We start from the raw sequence: 20,459 nt of genomic DNA on the forward strand, positions 1-20,459 counted from the left end.
ACGCCAATGCACCGTCGCAGACACGTGGACACACGCGTCCAGGGGGCCGGCAGGTGGCGCGAGAAGGCCCGCTGTGGAGGAGACTCACGAGGAGGCCTGGCCTCCGGTCTGTGACGTCACTGTGAGTCCACGAACTCGCCCGCCGCATTCGAATATGCTAATCATATGTAAATTAGCCACGCGCCCTCTCAACCAGAGCACGACGTAAGTCGCTGAGACATGATGACGTCACTTTGCACGGCGGCACTGGTGAAGATTGTGGGGTCAAGACGTCGTCCATTAATGCGCATGCGCGGTGTTGCCGGCAGCCAAAGACGTGTGCGGTTCTGAACGAGCAACAAGTGCCGCTTTACTTTGTCCATTTATTAAGCTATGACACAAATGTGAACACCAAAAACAACCCACACATCACGTGACGAGGCCTACACCGCAGAGCATGAGCAGTTGCCGCTCCAATAAAACTCTTGCGACTCAGAAGAGAGAAGCGTCAATGTTTGGAGTCACGCTGGGGCGCGGGCGTGTTTACACAGCCACTCACCGGGTCACGTGACACACCTGCTGGGCGCCGCTCACCTACCTGTCTCTGCGGGAGCGTCCGGACGAGGACGGCTCAGTTGGTGGATCGACTCCCGCCGCCGGTTCTTCTTCGCCTGGCTGGTTCAGCGAGAGGCTGCAGTGCCACGCGGTGGCCACAGGTGGAACTACCGCTCGCCTGAAGATGAACAAGAATAAGCCGATCCACCTCGAGACACACACTCGCTCAGCGGCTCACACACACGCCCGGGGGAAGGAAGGAGAGCGGCGCCAACTTTCAACATTGAACGTCTCACGTTGCTTGGCTGATTCTGATTCTGAAAAATGTGCCCATTGAAAGGTGCAGAGTTCACTGTTGTTGTTGCAGTGCCGCATCCAGGCCAGCAGGCGGCGGCGATGAGCCCCACAGCAGAAGAAGGCGACGGCGTGCGCTCGTCCGGCCGAGTTTTCGTGCACATGGCTGCCAAAGCGAAGCGACTGAAGGTCCCTCTTTTATGTTCTTAACGCCGAACTAACATCGCTGTGGTCACGTGTTGTCAGAGTCGCCGCAAGCGGCTGCAGTGACTGATCCGCTGTGTTGACAGTTGGAGGACGGGCCGGAGCCGCTGCGGGACTTCCTGCGCTGGTGCGACACGGCCGGACTGCTGCTCAGCAGGAAGGTGACTCCACTGCAGCCGGCTCCGTCCCGGCTGCGGCTGACGGCGCCGTGCGTCTCCTCAGGTGCGCGTGAGCCGAGTCAGCACGGTGTCGCAGTACGGGATGTTGGCGGAGGAGGACATCGAGGCGGGAGAGGTGCTGTTCAGCGTCCCCCGCAGCGCGCTCCTGCACCAGGGCAGCAGCAGGGTGGCGCCGCTGCTGGCGCGAGGTGGGACTGCACGGCGCGCTTGGGCCGCTGAGGTGAGTCATGTTGTGCTGTGCTCCTCCAGAGGAGGGCGCTCTGCGCAGCCGCTCCGGCTGGGTGCCTCTGCTCCTGGCTCTGCTGCACGAGTTCACCTGCCCCGACTCCTTCTGGAGGCCCTACTTCCACCTGTGGCCCGACCTGAGCGCCACAGATCAGCCCATGTTCTGGTGAGCTTGGGGCTTGCTCCCGTCGCCCCTGAGTGGAGATGAGCCCCGGTTCTGACCCCTCAGGTCCAGTGAGGAGAGGGAGCGGCTGCTCCGGGGAACCGGGCTGGTGGAGCTGGTCCAAACGGACCTGCAGCACATTCAGCAGGAGTACCTGCAGGTGGCGCTCCCGTTCATGAGCAAACACCCGGAGCTGTGGGACCCGGACACGCACACGCTGGAGCTCTACACCCGCCTGGTGGCCTTCGTCATGGCCTACAGGTGGGCGTCGCCCTGCGAGTCGTGGTGGGACGACAAGCGCTAACACTGCGCATCGCTCTGAAGCTTCCAGGAGCCACAGCAGCGGGAGGATGAGGATGACGACGACGACGATGATGATGATGATGAAGAGGACGAAGCCCGGCAGCTCCAGAGTCCCCCGATGATGGTGCCTGTGGCCGACCTGCTCAACCATGTGGCGGATCACAACGCCAGCCTGCAGTTCAGTCCTGTGAGGACCACACACACACACACACACACACACACACACACAGTTTCAGGAGCGTGTGTGTGTGTGACGGCTGTTTCTGCTGTGTCAGGAGAGCCTGGACATGGTGTCGGTGCGCTGCATCTCTGCAGGCCAGGAAGTCTTCAACACATACGGGGACAAGTCCAACTGCGAGCTGCTGCTCATGTATGGCTTCGCTGAGCCGTTTCCTGGCAACAAGAACGACACCGCTGAAGTGCCCGTGAGCACGCTGTACCAGGTGGCTGTCGAAGGTGAGGGGGAGCCGCTGGACAGCAGCCCGTCCTCTCTCGTCCTCTGACACGCTCCGCTTCCCTCTCCAGCGGCCCGCTGCGACTCAGAGCGCCACCTGCTGGAGCTGAAGTTGGAAGTCCTTCCGGAGGTTCTGCAGGAGCCAGTGCTGGTGTTCACCAGAGAAGGCTGCGCCACCGAGCAGGAGCTCCGAGCGGCTCTGAAGGTGAGCCCCCCCGCCCCCGCAGACCGCGGCACAGCTGAGTCTGCTCCTCTTCAGGTCCTGTGCATGTCCGAGGACCAGTTCAAGGTCGGCCGAGAGTCAGGCTGGGACCATCTGGACGACGACTCAGACGCGCTGGACTCGATGGAGGCGTTTCGCGGCCTGATGCCCGAGTGGAAGACGTTGCTCCGGAGCGCGGCCCGCCGGACTCTGGCCACCTACAGGGGCTCGAGTGCTGCCTGCAGTCTGGAGCAGGATGAAGACCTGCTCCTGGTGCAGGACCCGCAGGCGCTCGCAGCACTGAGCCGCAGGCAGCAGGTGGCGCTGCATGTTCGCCACGGGCAGAAGAGGATTCTGACGAGGCTGATGGACCTGTGCCAGTCCTGACACGGTTTGATAATAAACCTCTCCCATCTGACGGTGTCTGGATCTGGACCTCGCCGCCGAGCAAAGCAGTGAGGGAGTCGCTGGGCAGGTTCAACGCTTTATTTTCGTATGTGCGACTTCAATCAAGTAGCAAGAACTAAAGGCAAACTAGAAAGGACTACAAAATACACATGGACCAATACATTTACAAAACATTCAAAATGTTACAAAATGAGCTGTATTGGTCCGTTTGTTCTTCAGTTTGGATCTTTGTACAAAGTCTCAACGTTCTGAACCGTCGTACAGGCCCGGGAGAGTCGGGCCCGGCTCCCCCGGCCGGGAGGGACCCGCTGGACCTCAGAGAACCGGCAGAGAAAGACGTCCAGAAAACTAAAGCCAGTCAGAAACAAAGCCGCGTGGGAAGAGAAGCGACAACTTTGGTAGTGAATGTTCAGGCCTTGACACGTCAGCACACCAGCTCTCTCTCTCTCTCCCGCTCTCCCTTTAATCCAATATGTACATCAAAAAACCAAAAAACTATTTAACAGCATTTCAAACCATCGTCGTCCTTCTTCAGCCCAAAGAACCCAAACAAAAGAGCAGAAGTCCAGTGATGATGATCCTCCTCCACGCAGGGGGTGCGGGCTCGGGCTGCCTCTAGCTGGCGCCGGTTCCCTCCATCACCTGCTGGGCCTGCTTCTGTCCCATGCAGCACTGAGCCACCGACTGGAACAACCTGGCCAGAGAAGGGAGGGCGTCACGTGTGGGCCCCGCTTGGTGTCGCCCGCCGCCCACTGAAGCCACATGGGTCCTGTCCCAAGCCACCGAGGGGCAGCACCGCAGGGAACCCGCGGCCACCCTACCCTCCCCCCCGGTACCTACTTCTCGATCTCCGGCGCACAGTGAACGAAGTCGTGGCTCCAGAACTTGAAGGCAGGATTCTTGATCAGCTCGATGAAGGTGATGAGGAGGCCCCAGGGGTGGGGCCTGTTGACGATCAGCCGCTCCAGCAGAACCCTGCAAGGAGAGCAGGCTCGGTCACTCACTCACTGGCACGCTCGCTCGCTGGGGTGGGGTGGCACCTGGTGATCTGCTCCTGGATGGCCTCGGTGTTGGCCTCGGCGAACAGGTAGAGCATGGTGCAGCTGAAGTAGTGGGTGTGGCTGTTGGGGTAGCGCAGCTGGTTGGCGATGGCGTTGAGGAACAGGTAGCGGCCTGGAAGAGAGAGAGGCGGGTCACGTGACTGGAGGCCAGCGCAGTACCCTCGCGGCAGCCGAGCCCGGTACCTTCAGTGTCCAGGTCCACAGCGAGGTTCTGGAAGATGTCCATGTGGGCCGAGTGGGTGATGGTGCTCATGGACGGGGTGCTGCCCTTGTTGTGGATGTGAGCAATGGCCTGAGTCCCCACGTACAGGACCAGCGCGTTGATCAGCTGGATGTTGTAGCGGTTCCCGGGCTCGTTGGACACCTGGAAGATGGAGGCCATGACACGAGGCACTGAGCGGAGTGGAGGGGGCGCGGGCCGCACCTGCAGGTTGCTGCGCAGCTCCGACAAGAAGGTGACGGGCGAGCGGGTCTTCAGGTAGGAGTCCAGGTCCTTCTTGAACTGTGAGGGCATCACACCGGTGAAGTTGGTGAGGATCCGCGGCGCGATGTTGATCTCGCTCAGCATGTCCACCTGCAGGACATGACCCGGTCAGGCAGGAGCCAGGAAAAGCGGCGGCCGTCCGAGACGCGGAACAACCTTGAGGTTGGGGGTGAAGGGGTCCGGGAGCCTCATGTTGCGTGGGAAGGCACTGAGGATGAGGTTTCGGAGCTGGATGCAGTTGGGCGGGATCACGTCGCAGAAGCCGTAGTGATAGTCGCACAGGAACTCGGGGAAGTCGTGCAGCAGCACCAGCAGCACTCGCAGCGTGCCCTGCAAGCCAAGCACAGGCGGTTGGACCGGTGCAGCTCAGCGTCACGGCCGGCGCACACACTTGCCTTGTAGAGGATTTGCATAGGTTTGTTGAGCTCCACGTTCCTCAGGAACGGCGCCAGGTACTTGAAGAGGTCGATGAGCAGCTGTGCGTACATGGGCCAGCCCTGCCGGGGTCAGAGGTCAGTCAGTCAGGCACCGCTCTCACGTCCGCACCTCACTCTCACGTCCCACCTTCTGCTGCGGGGTGTGCGCCAGCATCCTGGCGATGAAGATGCGGTGGGAGATCAGTTCCAGCCAGGCGTAGACGAAGCCCGGAGCCTTGGTGGGCCTGAGGATGTGGAAGGTGTTGCAGAAAGCGGTGAGGGTCTGGAAGTTGATGGTCTCCAGCACGTGCTCGGGGGCGTTGAGCTCCAGCAGCAGCATGATGAAGATGCGATGGTACGGCAGCTGCTGGAACTCCGTCTGACGAACGTCATGGTCCTGAATCAGCACCCCAACCACGATGCCCAGCACCTGCCACGGGTTCATGCCAAGAAAAGCACTGAGAAACTGTCTCCGATCTTCCCAGAAGTTCACGTCGAGGGCCAGACCCCCGCACCTTGTTCAGCAGGTTGATTTTGGTGACGGTGTTGGACGCCTCTCCAGAGTGTTTGACCAGCAGAGCGATGAGTCGGACGAAGGCGTCCAGGTTGTGGTAGCACTTGGCTCGGATGATGGCGGCGCTGGCCGCCGGGTTGTGCTGCTGCTCCGCCTGAGCCCGATAGCTGATCTCCACACACATCTCCGTGCACAGGCGGAAGAAGCGGGTGATCAGGTCGTCCGTCTTCAGAATGCCCTGCTGGTGCATCTGAGTTCCAGGACACAAACTCGTCAGTCCAGGTCAGAACAAGGGCGAACTTCATGGGACTCACCTGTCCAACAAAGGCAGAGAAGGCCTTGGTGCTGTCCCTGCCGGCGGCGGCCGAGTGGTACAGGTTGACCCACTCCCTCAGAAGGTACTCGGCCTTCTCCCTCAGGCCCGGAGGATCATCGTACTCTGAAGCCTGAGAAATCCCAGAGTGCATCATGAAGCTGGGTCCACCGTGGGCTCGGTCAATCATGGCCTCGTAGTTGGAGCGAACCACGTCCATCAGCTGCGGCAGACTGAGAAGAAGAGCCTCCATGATCAGCGGGTCGACTTGGGAGAGCGGTTCCTCACCCAATGAAAACAAGCATCAAAGAGATCTTCACCCTTCTGGTGCGTTGGCTCGCGAGTGTGCGCAGGTCCTCATCAGCGTCTCGATGGTGTGGAAGAGGTCGGCCTCGGTCACGTGACTGACGCTTCGTTCATCCACCAGCAGCAGCTTGACCAGCTGCATGGCGAACGCCACGGCCATGTAGTGCAGGCCGTTCTCCATGGACTGCAGTTGAAGGGCAGAGTTTGACGAAGCTCCATGGAACTCCATCCGAGGCAAGAACATCCAGATCATTTACCTGAGCCAGGTGCAGGTCATACTGCTGCATGTTGACCAGATGGTTCCTGATCAGCAGCTCCACCGCCTCCACGTTGTACTTGTATTCATCTCTGCACTCGATCAGACACCTGCCAAATGAGGAGATGTGACGCAGCGCTCACCCCCCTGCTCACTGGGACGTCTTCCAGACAGAAGAGGAAGCAGTACCTGGTGATCTGCTTGTTGCACCACTGAGGCCCGTAGGCCCGTCCGTCCTGCAGCGCCTTCAGGACCAGCAGGTGGCACTCTCTGTACCGCAGCAGCAGGTCAGCGTCCGCACCACTGGTGGCGTCCAGAAGACCCTCCACAGCCTGTCGGACAGGAGCAGTGAGACACAGCGGAGCCGACCTGGTGGCGACAAGCTCACCTTCTGCAGCAGGCCCAGAGCAGCGATGCCATCTCTGGAGTTGCGAGCTAAAGCCACAGACTCCAGCAGGCTGCGGAGGGACTGGGTCAGCGGGTTGATGGCCAGGGCCGGAGGGATGGCGTGAAGGTACTGCTCCAGGTCAGCCATGCACTTGTCATAGATCTGAGCCACATCATCCGTGGCCCAGGCCTGTTGCTGGTAGAGGAGACGAACACACGGTGAGTCCAACACTTCAGCACTCCGGTTCAAATGAGGTGAAAATGAAAGGTGCAGAATCGTACTGCTATCATCAAAACTGAGTCACGGAACAGAGTTTTTCTGTGCCTGTTCGAAGCGAAGGCAGACCCCGAGGCAGGAGAGCCAAGCTTGGGATGGGAGTAACTCCACTCATGTGATGTCAGCAGGCTAAACTCTTACAGATCATTCAGTTCATCTGATCCGCTGGAAACACTCATCTCCCGAGCACCAATGATGACGACGGCCGGGCATCACCTTTTTCAGCAGAGTGTCGTGACTCACTGATCTGCACGAGAACGTTCCTCTCCAGAGTCTGAGTCAGTCAAATCTACACTCCTGCTCTCAGTGTTATGCTCCTACTATGAAAGTGCAGCCTCCCAGGTCAGAAGTCATTGACAGAACAAGGACGCTGGTACCTTCATTGGTTGAGCCAGGAAGCCAGTGGGCTGAGAAAGATCGTTGCTGGGTAAGAAACCAGGAACATTCCTGGCAAACTCTTCATACACTGCCAGCTGCTTCGGGTCCACGCCCCCCACCTGGTGAGGGATGAGCACCAGACCAGAGACCGACATGGGTATAAAGTCCATGGCAACCGATCGGCAGCTGCCTTCCACACAAGACTAGACGAGCGTCTGACCTTCAGCCGGATCTGCTCGGGCATGCGCTCCGCCTGATACGTCAGAACAACAGGGTCACAGTAGCGACGGCCCTCCTGTCGCGCATGTTTCCTCAGCTCAAACTCCTGCAGGACACAGCAACTGGTCAAGCAGCAGCTACGGATTCTGAAGGCCTGAGTCTTACAGTAGCAAGTCTCTTGTCCATGTCAGGGCCAGCCTTCTCCACCGCAGTCTTCTGGATGAAGCAGCAAGCTAATTCACAGTTGTCTTGAGCAATTCTGGCTGCGGCCTCCTCCATCATTTCTCTCTGCTGAGGCGTTGGAGCCTGAAACAAGAGGAGCAGATGAAGCACAGAGCTGGCCCCACACATCACGGATGACATCAGCACCATCAGCCGTCCACTCACTCGCAGTGCAGTCGCAAAGCTGTTCTTCAGGTTGGTGGCGATGCTCATGAGTAAAGGCTCACGGCAGGTGATCATCGCCATCCCAGCAGTCAAGTTTCTCATCATATGGTGGGCGGCGACCCGCATCCGGGACTCCTCCGAGTCCAAGGCAAAATCCTTCCTGATGATTTGCTCACAGGTGGTCATGGCAATTTTGATGGAGCGATCGACCACAGGGTGGACCAGCTCCTGGACAGCCCGCTCCACAGACTGCCTGACACACTGCTTCAGCTGAGGGTGGGCCTGGAGCAGAGGGATCTGACACAAAACAGGCAGAGATCACAGAGCAGCACTCGCCACCGGCTCACGTGTCGACAGAAACAAACAGTCACTTACGTTCACGTTGATGTTGATGTGGGGAGCCAGACCAGCCAGAGCGTACACATTGATATCATGGTAGCTGAACTGGGGGGTCGGGGGCCCGGTGGTGGTGCAGGCTGTGGTTGTGGCAGCTGGGGTCGTGGGAGGAGCTGCAAATGGAACAAAGTCTCCTGTTGGTCACAAAAGGCTTTGTGGATTAAAATCACAGAAGAAACAAGAAACACAAACAAGAGCATGTAAACACTGACAGGCATCAACAAGGTCATCACTTTATCGTTTAAATGACCTTCACGGTCGAACATTTCCAGGCAATTGGTCTCAGTAACGGGTTGAGAAGGCAGACGTGACCCACCAGAGGTAGAAACTGGGAGCAGTTCTTCGGGAGGTTTGGCTTCCTTCTTTGGCGCAGACAGTTGCTCCTCCAGGCTCTTGAGCTTGTCTTTGTCTTTCAGCAGGTTTCCTGGTTTTAGCTCGTTGATGTCCAGCGACAGGTTCTTACACAGAACTTCAATCTCAAACTTCAGATTCAACTGCATGGACAGACAGGAGGTTTAGTTTCATGCCGACGCTGCAGATCTGATTCACTCATGTTATAAGCAAAGCAGGATGTGAAGGTTCACCTTGAGGTCATGCTCTTGGTGCAGCTCAGCCAGAACATTCATGATGGCCATGGTCCAAGGGTTCTGTGGTCTGAAGATCTGGAGAGTTCACACAATTAAAGGCAGAAGCAAAAGGTCACGGCAGAGAGAGTCCACCACATTTGCTCACCATGCTGCGCAGACTGGACTCGAGAACCTTGGCCACAAACGGTACAACATAAAGCAGCTCCTGTTGGCCTTTGACATACGCTTCCAACAGCAAGGACTTCACTTCCAGGTCCTGCAAATCAAAAAGTTCAGCAACACATTGCAAAGCTCCTGTTGGGAAACAGCCATGCTAGAAGGATTTACCGTGTAGAGTATGGGCTTGTTTTTGGCCAGTGTTATCATGCCCAGCCAGTGGCCCAAGTTCTTCAGCAGGGAGCGGTCAGAGAAGTTAGCCGCCGCCTTGTCAGAGGTCAGAAGAACCTGATGGAGGAAAGAGAGGCTTATGAAGCATTTTTCCAAGAGGCTAGCAGATTCCAGCATAGGACGCTCTTCAGCATGTGATGGGTTTCTCAACCACAACCTCTTCCACTAAAAACAGCAGGAGATAAGGTTCTAACACACCTTGATGTTCCGGTAGGTTTCGTTGAGGACCATCTTGACAAACTCTGGGTTCTTGAGTGTGTCCAAGAAGTTTGAATACAGACTGTGGAAGTTGGGCTCGATGCTGACGCGTTTCATCACCAGATATTGGGACACCCATGGCATGAACTCCTCCTTCACCGTCTCCTTCAGCTCCTCCACCTGCCAGATGAAACAAAGCTCAATGAGAGCTGTCTTGCAGGATGGCTCACATCCATCAAGACCATTTTCAATACCTTCTGTGTCATGTTGGACTGAGACAGATTGTTGAAGATGAAGGCGATCTTCTCCTGGACATTTTCAGGAGGTTCCACAATCCTTTCCGTTTGGTCGGTGGCCACAAGGAGGGTGTCAATGTTGGTAGTGTTTATTGAGGGCTGAGGAAGGAGTGAAGTGATACAGAGATGATAGAATAAATGACTCATAACTCATGAGGATGATGTGTGAGCAACACTCACAGGCACGTCCTTCTTGAAGCTGCTGGGAGTTGGCCGTGTGATTGTGGTGGTCTTGGCCACCGTGGTGGTGGTTGTCGTGGTGGTGACCAGCGTGCTGGTTTGACCCTGCTGCGGGGGCTTGGGGACTCCGGGCTGCTGCGACTGAGACTGAACCTGTGCCAGAGCCAGACTGCCTGGGGTGGTGATGGAACCCTGCATCTTCACCGGAGGGTCCCGTGACTGTTGGCCGTACTCGATATACTGCACGCACAGGATATTGGAAGGTGCAGAGCGAGAGATTTAACTTATTTGTAACAAAATGTCCTGACTATCTAAAAAAAAAAAAAAAACCTCAGCATTTCTACCTTTAATTGAACTGACGTAAATTAAGGAAAACTAATTACCTCTTGTAAATGATGAGGGAATTGCAGGAAGTGAGCAATGGACGCCAGATGCTGACAGTACTGGGGGTAATCCTTTAGTCTGAGTATGGAAACAAGATTAACAGATGTTCCAACACAAGCTCAGAAACAGACCCAAGTCATACCTGTTTTTAAACCGGTCTAGAGCTGCTATTCCAAAGTAGTACATTTTGGATCCATAGGGTTTTCTTAAGGCTTCCAGCACATAGCGGAGAGCCAGGCCGAGAGCCATGTACGTGACCAGACCCTTCTCAATGATGCCACCGAAGAGACAGGCGGTGATGTGGAGCTCTTTGTCAGGGTACTGAGGGAAGAAGCGGTATTCCTCAAACAAGTTTCGCAGCATGCAGTTGAAAACTTCTCTCTCCCGCTTGATGGTCGAATCCTTGAACCTCTGCAGCATCTCGAGCACCTAAAACACACCAGGTTAAGTGCGGCATCACACAATTTGTAACTGCAAGCAAAGCAGTTACATACTTCATCCACGGACATGGTGGGGTGAGGTGGGTGGTTGTAGATCCGCTGGAAATAACTGTTGGCTTCATCATCAATCTCCTTACTAAAGTGCTGGTTGGCCTCAGGCCACACCTGGGAAAGGTCAGCTGAAGGACAAAACATTTGAAGACAAACATGAGACCCAGCCAACATGAGTCAACTATTCAGTCACCAAACACCAGGTGAAGCATTGTGGGCAACTGGAAGAGGCGAGAGCAGGAAACTTGACCAGAAAACGATATAATGTCGTTCACCTATCAAAAAGCAGTGCGATTTATGTGTGTGTGATGTATGGGCAGTGGTCAGTCAGTAAATCATGTAGACAGAGAAGTGGGGCTGTCAGCAGAAGCAGACAATGAATGGAAGACTGACCTGCATTTCCTCTGCAATTACAGAAAAGCTATTAGGAACAACAGGAAAGATATAAAATGATTTAGAACATTTCAATGAAAACCTTTGAATTTAGCCCGATCTGGCTCAGTCTACCGATGTTTGTGGACAACCTTCTGAACCACGTGTTGCTGAGGACTGATTTAACAGTGATACAGAACTTCACTCAACAGCTGTTACTTCTCACCCCACAAAAAAACATTGTGCATGTGAGTCGATTCATTACTGACCAATTGTGACCAGATCTGCATTCTAGCATCACAGGAGAGGAAGGAATCATTTTGCTGCACAGAGTGCAATACAAGTGAAAGGTCTTTAACTCGTCTAGAAACAGCTGCATTGAAGCCATGTGGATTAATGTGAGGGTCCTAATGTGAGGCTGATTGTTATCCAGCAGATATTGTCCAGAAGCTGCACCGATGAAGAAAACTATTGCAGAGGAAATGCAGTTTTGAGCGCTGCAGGCTCTCAGTCGCACCACTTCCACCACCACTTACAGGCCTTCATCTTACTCTGCTGGAAGGTTGGCGGGTTCAGGCCTGGGGTGCTCATCTTTCTGGTTCCGAAGGGATCAGTGCTCACTGCTGGCATTCCAAGGCTAGAACCGATTCCAGAGCTGATGCTGGAACCCAAAGGTCCTGCAAAGGAGAAGAAAGATCAACTCATCTTCAGCTTTTAAACTTTCGATCGCTCATGAAGGTTGAAAGAGAACTCGTACCAGAGTCCATTCCCGGGAGCTGCGAGGACAGGCTGCCTATGCCCCCAAACGGCGTGCTGGGATTGGTATTTGAAAGAGGTGGGAAGGCCTTAGCTGGAGACTGAGGATTGCTGAAAGCTGAACTCAACGATGTGGGGAACCCTTGCATGCTCTGAGTGTGAGAGGGTGCTGTGCCTCCGAGAGACAAGGAGCCCATCCCAGACAGGGGGTCCATCTGGTGGAGCGTTAGAATCAGAAAGCACGACATGAAGCACACAGCCTACCCTTAGCAGTACAGAAGATCAAAACTACAGACAGAACACACCGAGAAGATAAATCGATATATATTCATTGTGGCGTGATCAGCGTCGAAATTCAACACTAACGACTGATCTTTTCATCAACACATGAAAGGCAGCCGGTTCAGTTTGATTGGACAAATCTATAAATGAGAAATGATAACAGGCTTAAGAGTCTGCAGAGATAAGAGCACTGTCAGAGTCCATATGTACCTGCACAGGTGAGATGGCATCAAGGCTGCTGGTGCTGGGGGCACGGCCTTTGGGCATCACTCCTGGCGGGGGCTGCCGAGCTTTATTCATCACATTGGTGCAGTTGGCGACCATGGTCAGAATGGTCTCGGACAGCTCCTGGGTCACACTCCTGAGGAAAGGGGAAGTGCCACTATCTTAAACTCATACAGAGAGTCGCATGACATTTGATACGGTGAGGGGACCTTACCCAGCACAGGACTGCAAGCACGCCAGCATGGTGGCTAAGGTCTCAGGGGGCAACTGGGAACTCTTGGGCTGGTCTTTGTCAGGGGCAAGACCCCCCAAGATGGATGGACATCGCCTCTTCAGGAATGTTACACATGCTTGAATAAAAGGTTCCTTAAAGAAAAGCACCAGATTAACAACTTGTATTTCAGATAAGGACTGAGGAATAATCATACTCCGTGCTCTCTGATCTTGTCGGTGAGCCATTTGTCAAGTTTGAGGTATTCACGGCGAGAGGCAAGTGCAGCAAGGTCAATAACAAAGGCAAAGGGAGTACCATTCAGCAGCATTGATAAAGACTGAAAACACAAAACGTCACAGCTTCAGACCCCTGAATAATCATTTAACAGACAATGGCAGAGTATGGATTCAAACCTTCAAGTCCTGGGCAACATCCAGAATACGAGAGAGCTTGGCCTGGTCGTACTGCTCCCCTCTCATGTACCACTCAGCCATCGAATGCATAATGAGCTGACGAATTGACGGAGACTGTCCCTGCAATCAAACACGATTCAACTCAAGTCGAGATCAACAGAACTCGTGCTCACGAGAAGCACTCATTGATCAGTGGCAGCACCTGTCCATGCCAGGCGTAATGCAGGATGATTGCAGAGTTTGGGTGGTTGCCCAGGAAGATGGGCATCAAGGTGGAGATGAGCTCATGACGCAGCGTGTGCCAGGAGGTGGAGATCTGCAGCAGCGCCAGCACCAACATGTCCGGACAGTGCTTGATGGGGAAGCTGAAGAGCTGCTTCACCTGCTCATACTGCCCCACCTCCGAGAGTCTCAGCAGACTCTCCACCAGGTCCAAACTTTTCCTGCAAACAGTTTCAAACCAAGTCACTACAGATCACTACACTAGATGTAAACAATAGTAGCGCACAGCCACACATGAACCACAGCCATTATGCTTTCAGAAGTATGCGTTTTGTTTTGGTTTTTTTTAGATGAAATCGCTAGTGATTACACATGACAAAACAAAGTGGGACCAATGAAACCGATGGAAAACGCAACACAAAGGTGGACATGATGACGAAATTATAAAATAAACTCCACCATTTCAAGGGATCGTGGTGGAAATTTGATGTGTCTACACAGTCAACCAAGAAACTGACATTAAAAATAAGGATGGTGTTGCCACATAATTACAGCTGCTGACCACTTGGATCAAAGAAAAAAACTGAAATGTGTTGTGTGGCTGGTTACCCCCCTCAGTATGGAAGTCGTGGACCTAAAGGTAGTAACCAGTGCAGACCCTTCAGTGAGGCACTACATATAGGTTCCTTGGACAGAATCTTGGAAACTAAAGAGTTTTCACTCCACAGCTCTGTACGAAACACATCAAAGGCTTCAACAGGTTCCTACCATGTGGCAATCTCCCTGTTGTCGTCCTCTGGCGGAGCCTTCAGGATGTCGATGGCGACATTGTGACAGGGGTAGTCAGCAAAGCAGAAAACTTCAGGGCTCAACAGGGAGTGCTGAATGAAGGACAACTGGAAGCAAAAAGAGACACGTCAACCTCACATACTCGAGTCTGAGCGGGGAGCACCCATTACCTGGCCCTCCGCATGCTTCCACGGCCTGTACACCAGATCGACAGGAAAGACCTCCATGCCCAGTCCCCGCTGGATGCCATAGACCACAACATGAAGTCCTTTACTGTCCCGGATGATGAAGCCAGGGTGATCCAGTTCATAAGTCACTTCTTTGAAGTTCAGGTTAGGATTCTGAAAGAACCATATTGCACATCATTATAAAGCTGCCTCCATCAGAAGTCCACATAGCAGGAACCCAGTTCACTGACTCACCACTTCTTTGACAACATCGATGAAAACCTCTACGTTCCAGGTGTGGCCCTGAGAGTTGTCATTCTTGTCCTTTCCGTCACTCCAGATGCCACTTCCAGGTGAAGAAATTGACTTAAAAACACCAAAAAAATGCTGGTCATTTCCTCTGAAACAGTTGGTTTTGGAATAGTCCGTCCTCAGCATTAGAACCCAGCAAAAGCATGTCATAGCACCAACACATGCAACTCACCTGCAGAGGTATTCCATCGGTCAGACCAGAGTGTGTCCGGGCCATCATACCCAGCACTCTGGCAACCTGACTGGCCGTCACCTCCCTCACCCCATACTGCATGATGATGTTTCTGCATTCGTCCAGACTAGACCACAGCAGGGAGACATCTGCATCACCACTCAGATCTGGGCACGCTCCTTGGTCAGACTTGGCTTGATCGAGCCATCTGGTTGTGCATTGCCCAAGCATTTATACCACCACCCCATTTGCTGCAAAACCACTGCCGTAGTCATTCCAACAGGCACAACAATTATTCTAGTCATTTAAAGAAGAAATTCACACTGAATACAGCATATGGTGGCGCAGGGACGGATCACTGCTCCTCATGTACAGGAGGCTTCAGAGGTCCACATGTCCTTGGGCTACTTTAAACACCACAAATCTTCGATACTATTAGTCCCACCCCAGTTGTACCGTACTACTAAAAGATGCAGTATTAAGTACAGAAGCCATAAATTAGTTCCACTTGTTCTTGTTAGACCGTAATCAGTCTTTGCATCAGCTTTCAGGAAGCTAAGACACAGAACAATAAGAAAAATATACCTGGCACAGAAGCCGTAGCCAACTTCTTGCATGAATTCAGCAAGAGAGCTCTCCATCATGGTCTTAGCTAACTCCCCTGAGTCAGGCAGGATCCTGTCCATGAGAATGTCCCGTTTTTCAGGGTACAACAGTGGTGCGAGCACCACAGGGCAGCGCTCCTGGGGGAAATCTGAAACACAAGCTCCATGAAACAGCCAGACAAACTGTAGAGACCATGCAGGGATGTTCCTCATGCATGATGAAAAACACAAAAACTAAAAAGAGTTCATCCTTTCACCTCGGCAAAGTGTCTTGAGAAAGGCGTCGATCTGCTCCTGTCCCACCCCACAGGCTCCCTTCTGTCCGAACAGTAGATGGGAGAGCAGCAGGTGTAAGACCTCTATAGCAATGTCTTGGAAGCCACCCTCCTGGCTTCCTCCGAGGTCTGCGTCAACGTATGAACGCAAGAGGTCTGGAAGTTTCTGCTTGATGAATTGAGCAGCTGCAAAAAGATGGATCAAAATAAACACCGTGTTCTGGCATTCATAAGACAAAAAGTTTTTTTTTTTCCTTCTACCCGGAGCTATACTTTATAGTCATAACAATTAAATGTTTTAAGGACACATCCAAACATTTCGGTTGACACCTTTGCTGCGGAATCTAACTTTTAACTTTTAATTCCTCATGGCGTTTATGATTATGACAGTGAATAGAATAGGAGGGGGGAGAGTTTCACCTCATTCTGACAATACTTCTTTTGTAAACAGAAAATATGGAGGTGAAGAGACAAGAAAGCTCACCAAAACCTCTTAGGTCTGCGTTGTTGGAGTTGAGCAGCGCAAGGCCGAATATCACCTGGGGCAATACAAAATTACACATCAAGTTTTGATGATGTGAAATGACGAAAACAAAAATCAGCAGAGCTTTCTCACCTCCTGAACCTTGCTGAGCTTCAGGACCTTACTGAGCTGTGTGAATAAATGGGCAGATGGCTTCAAACTCTGCAAATATTTTAGAGAATGTTTTAGAAATCAGGACAAAGTTGGCCATTTAGCATTTCATACAAGATAGTAAAATCCCTGTTGCAAAATTCGAGCAGTTATGTACCCCCACTGGTTTGCAGTAAGAAAAAATTGGTACATTTATAAATGTGTTTAATGATAAGAACACTACATCATTTGGCCTTAACAGGGAAGAGCTAAGAGATGAAGATGCACACTTGTTTGACTACAGAAGGAAGTGAGAGAGAAATTTGGGGCATCACGTTTGTCTTATTTGCACATCAATTTTCAGCAGCTTCACTTGCCGAATATAAAGTGTAAGAGCAGTAAGCGACTGCTTACCTTCTGGTAGTGCAGAGGATTGTCGACAGCGTAACACAAAGTAGAGATGAAGTTGGGCTTTGAAATCAGCGATACACACTCCTGGATCAGAAACTGTGTCTTGGGCAAGTGGAAAGAACAGGTGGTATGGTGGAGGAGGAGACAGAACACAGGCAGGTGAAGAGTCAGACTAGAGACATATCTCACTAGAGTCAACAATGCAATGAACCAGCTTCCAAAACTTTAACTCCAGTGGAGGCAGCTGTTTACTTGGAGGTCTCTGAACACTGAAGCACTTGAGTTAAAGGTGTTACACCAGAGGTGTTCAAACCAGTCCTCAAGCATTGGTTAACCTGTGTGTGCTTGAAGGGTGGGAACAAAAAGCTGCACCCACTCTGGCCCCTTCTAGAACAGTTTGGGACCCCCGCCTCCCATGCTACACCAAGAACAAGTCATCAGTAGAACCTTGCCAACTCTAAACCAGGCTCCTGCGGCGTCTGAACGGGTGAATAAGCCATCTTCTGAATTTAACTGGATGGAAAAGGTTACTGAATGATTTTTGTTTTTTTGCATATGTGGTCTGGAATTTAAATTCGAACATATACAAAAGCTTCAGAACCTGTTTACACTGAATGAACACGGTTAACAAAAATTACCTGGTGAAAGTCCTTGCCACTACTTTTACCATCGCCACTGAAATCCACATGGGAGAATAGACAGCGTAGTAGATGCCTGTCTGCCTCAGGACCGTGACGATTGACAATCTGAAAGAGCCACAGAAGGTGAGTCTTGGCGTACACAAGGACCCCATCACTGTCACTTACATGCTGTATTTCCTGCTGGCTGGCTCTGTAGTTTTTCTTCGTTAAATTGTCCACCAGATAGCTGATTTGAGACAAAGCCAGCGAGAGCGAGTCAAGATTCATTGCTGGTTGGGGCGGAAGCAGGCGGCCGAGCGCGGCGCAAAATCACCATTATTCCCCTTTAGTCACTTCAGTGATTAGTTACTTCTGCTCCCCCCCCCAAAGGTGTGAAATTTTGGCTTCCAAATATATGATTCCAGTAGGGCTGAGTAGAGTCCTTCAGTTAAAAATACAGTACAGCACCTGGAAAACACAACAAAAATAACATTTGTTGTCAACAAGTACAAACACAGAACAAGACAGAAAATGGCCAAATAGTAATTTTTCTATGACGCATTTTAAATAAGTTTCAATAAACCAATAATTTTCAAAAAAATACAATACAAATGTAAGGCACTGCCTGAAAACAAATATGATTTCATCCAGATTATCACTTTAGTCTGGGCCCAGTTCACTTCAACACAAATCCAACTTTTCAATCAAGGATCAGCTCTTCTTTGATAAAGCCAAACTACAGAGGAGAAAATGAGGGTGTTGGTTAAGTCTGGACTCACAGGATCGCTGGATATTTTTCATTCAATTCAACAGTTAATGCTTTTACTTCCTCCATGGCTCATCAAAACAAGATAGAGTTGAGCTGGTATTTCAGGTAGTGTTCATGCTTTATTTTTACTCTTTACCACATCATGTGCCACAGATGACAGTCTCAAACAAACTAACAGGCAAATAAAGGTCACCAACTTAATTATCCTGGAATAATAATGACATCCAGGGAGAATCAAAAAGATGTGGACAACTTACACATTCTACCAACAATTCTGGACCTTCATGTTGTGAAGCAGTAACACTAACAAACTACACTACCACGCGGCTGAAAATGGTAGCAATGTAAAAACTTGAAGAATCCAATGGTGACTTGAGGCGAACTACAGAACAATTCCGTTGAATCCGTTTTAACACTCCACTACAAAAGAATGTGTCGCACACTATGGCGGAACACAACACCGTTCAATATCCATTTAGAGACAAGATGGGCCAACAAAAGCATATGCATTGACGTTTAACCGAGCATAGTTCAAGGTTGAAGGCACACTTTGTTGATTTAGCCCGTGTCAGATAAAGCATTTTAACGGGCTATTAAAAGTTACATGACGAATGACGAAGTTCGGGCAGACATTAGCCAGCGTTTTTTTTTCCGGTTAGCTTGAATTAAAAACAAGTTCACTGGAGTCACAGGGTCTGCGGGAAATGTATACGGTTATCCAGGGAACGCTAGTAATTGGTGGTTTGATATTCGTAAGAACAAAACGAACACAACTGAAAGCGTCGGCTTTACAGACGCTGGGAGCTAATGCTACCATTAGCCCTAGCGCGCATGCTAAGCTCAGGACGGTGAGCATGGACGGGCCGTCGGCCGCCTCCACTATTGTACAATGTTATAGTGGACAAGCAGAGAGGCTGGTACCCGACAAGTGTGAGGAAAGGCCTGGTGCCGCGGTCCGAGACCGCGGTTCAAAAGCTGCGAGGTCAGAGGCCGCGGGTCCGCAGCTCGGTTAGCGTGCTGCAGCTAGCCGCGGACACCGACTATGTGCTGGGGCTCTGGCTTCAGGCTAGCCCGCGTCTCCGCCAGATATGAAACGAGTTGCTCATTTCATTCATGACTCGAACAATACATTTAAGCTGTATCCGTTTGTAGAACCACAGACAACAATGAGGAAACGCTACTTTCTAGATTTGGCCAACATGACAGCTGCTTTCCAGCAATTAGACCAGCCGCCACGGCTAACAGTGGCCCTGCAGCCTGCCCCGCCGCCGGGTACTTTTCCATCGCGCTTCAGCTCACCATGATCCCGGGAAAGTGGTTCAGCTGCTCATTCCTGCGGAGTTCGGTCGACAAACTTGGTGAAATGGAAGGTTCGCTGCGCCTCCAGTTCAGTTTGATTTTCAAAATAAAATGGCGACTGTCACTGATTCCGCGCGGCCACGCTGCGAACGTGCGCGTGTCCGCTTGACGCGATCGTGTACGGGAACCACCTGTCGTAGCGCAAATCACTCGTCAATCATCTGGAGAATCGATCAAGCGTTGAGTCACGGCCGTTTTCTCATTCGCGAGTCGATGGTGAGGACGTTCCGACACAAAGGCTGATCCAGTCCAACCTCGAGTCACCCAAGAGTTACGTCCTGATCTGTCAGTTGTTTTGGTTCCATGTCACCCGGATCTGGGTTCTTTTAAGGTTAGATTTCAGTGAGATGAGACGAGGGGTGCAGGTTTCTCTTCCAGCCCATCAAGGTAAACGCCACTCTAACCAATGAGGTGTCGGCCGTCACACACCTGTGTGAGGTAGTTGGGTTGGGACAAACACCTCCAACGCCCGGGCCCTCGGATGCACTGTGTGAAGGCCCCTGGATGAGACGTGCTCTTCTGATGGAAGTCCTCAAACCGATTCTCCACAGCGGGAGCAGGTTTTTGTCCGGACCTTTTGACCTTTTCACCAGTATCAGTTGATGGTCAGTCTGGTGCTGCTGGTTTCAGCTGACTGAAGTGCGAGAGCGTGAGCGGTGGAAACAAAGACCCTGTCAGGACCCGTTGGCCCACCCCTGCTCTCACCAGTCAGTAGAGGCAGAACAGCGCCACCTGTATTTCAGGACGCGTTCACAACAGAATCCATTCTACTCAGCAAACCGTCGCGCGTGTTTTGTATTTGGCGGTTGTTTTTGTTGACAGCAGACGCGCCACCTGCTGCACTCTTTCTGCAGAGGAACAAGGCCGTTGTCAGGTTGCGGTGAGGCAAGATGCACTCGTTGGGTGGTTATTTCGGCCACTAGATGGCGCTATTTGGAACGGCGCGGGCGTCTGATGTGGCCCCCAGCAAAAGAAGCTGCAGGCACTGCAGTGTGTGAAC

General features: G+C 52.2%; 2 protein-coding genes across 8 annotated transcripts; one reads left to right on the plus strand and one right to left on the minus strand.

The window, feature by feature from the left end:
* The first annotated feature begins 457 nt into the window (after nucleotides 1-457).
* Nucleotides 458-3,743, plus strand: setd6 (SET domain containing 6, protein lysine methyltransferase). The gene is made up of 9 exons (XM_053886115.1): nucleotides 458-1,017; nucleotides 1,119-1,193; nucleotides 1,255-1,399; nucleotides 1,461-1,602; nucleotides 1,666-1,860; nucleotides 1,924-2,089; nucleotides 2,178-2,358; nucleotides 2,428-2,561; nucleotides 2,616-3,743. Exons 1-9 carry the CDS (start codon nucleotides 859-861, stop codon nucleotides 2,943-2,945), a joined length of 1,527 nt encoding a protein of 508 aa, XP_053742090.1. The 5' UTR covers nucleotides 458-858; the 3' UTR covers nucleotides 2,946-3,743.
* Nucleotides 3,030-19,563, minus strand: cnot1 (CCR4-NOT transcription complex, subunit 1). Of its 7 annotated transcripts, none has more exons than XM_053886084.1 (48): nucleotides 19,400-19,563; nucleotides 17,518-17,799; nucleotides 17,350-17,457; nucleotides 16,715-16,807; nucleotides 16,304-16,372; nucleotides 16,172-16,226; nucleotides 15,670-15,873; nucleotides 15,393-15,561; nucleotides 14,808-14,934; nucleotides 14,579-14,689; nucleotides 14,327-14,497; nucleotides 14,136-14,263; nucleotides 13,348-13,588; nucleotides 13,146-13,265; nucleotides 12,947-13,069; nucleotides 12,733-12,884; nucleotides 12,504-12,654; nucleotides 12,013-12,226; nucleotides 11,807-11,932; nucleotides 10,887-11,011; nucleotides 10,535-10,821; nucleotides 10,392-10,470; nucleotides 10,009-10,248; nucleotides 9,787-9,927; nucleotides 9,533-9,712; nucleotides 9,275-9,391; nucleotides 9,093-9,203; nucleotides 8,945-9,022; nucleotides 8,677-8,854; nucleotides 8,340-8,473; nucleotides 7,965-8,261; nucleotides 7,743-7,883; nucleotides 7,579-7,683; nucleotides 7,358-7,477; nucleotides 6,705-6,899; nucleotides 6,506-6,648; nucleotides 6,318-6,426; nucleotides 6,075-6,244; nucleotides 5,756-5,987; nucleotides 5,443-5,691; nucleotides 5,076-5,357; nucleotides 4,907-5,008; nucleotides 4,668-4,841; nucleotides 4,452-4,601; nucleotides 4,211-4,391; nucleotides 4,007-4,139; nucleotides 3,807-3,941; nucleotides 3,030-3,660 (listed from the first exon to the last, which is right to left on the minus strand). In XM_053886084.1, exons 2-48 carry the CDS (start codon nucleotides 17,617-17,619, stop codon nucleotides 3,582-3,584), a joined length of 7,131 nt encoding a protein of 2,376 aa, XP_053742059.1. In that variant the 5' UTR covers nucleotides 17,620-17,799; nucleotides 19,400-19,563; the 3' UTR covers nucleotides 3,030-3,581. The 7 variants fall into 7 exon arrangements, with proteins under 7 accessions (XP_053742059.1, XP_053742058.1, XP_053742057.1 ...); XM_053886083.1 differs by having other exon boundaries at nucleotides 16,715-16,813; XM_053886082.1 differs by having other exon boundaries at nucleotides 10,009-10,257; nucleotides 16,715-16,813.
* Between the last annotated feature and the right edge of the window lie 896 nt (nucleotides 19,564-20,459).

The sequence above is a fragment of the Synchiropus splendidus genome, chromosome 14 (genome assembly GCF_027744825.2).
Source record: "Synchiropus splendidus isolate RoL2022-P1 chromosome 14, RoL_Sspl_1.0, whole genome shotgun sequence".
NCBI lineage: Eukaryota > Metazoa > Chordata > Actinopteri > Syngnathiformes > Callionymidae > Synchiropus > Synchiropus splendidus.

Coding starts and splice junctions, on each gene's coding strand:
- setd6 (XM_053886115.1), top strand. CDS start 859: ATGTGCCCATTGAAAGGTGCAGAGTTCACTGTTGTTGTTGCAGTGCCG. Junction 1,018..1,118: donor CCAAAGCGAAGCGACTGAAG/GTCCCTCTTTTA, acceptor CTGTGTTGACAG/TTGGAGGACGGGCCGGAGCC. Junction 2,562..2,615: donor AGCTCCGAGCGGCTCTGAAG/GTGAGCCCCCCC, acceptor GCTCCTCTTCAG/GTCCTGTGCATGTCCGAGGA.
- cnot1 (XM_053886077.1), bottom strand. CDS start 17,619: ATGAATCTTGACTCGCTCTCGCTGGCTTTGTCTCAAATCAGCTATCTG. Junction 15,874..16,171: donor CGCAGACCTAAGAGGTTTTG/GTGAGCTTTCTT, acceptor ATCTTTTTGCAG/CTGCTCAATTCATCAAGCAG. Junction 9,204..9,274: donor ACAAGCCCATACTCTACACG/GTAAATCCTTCT, acceptor TTTGATTTGCAG/GACCTGGAAGTGAAGTCCTT.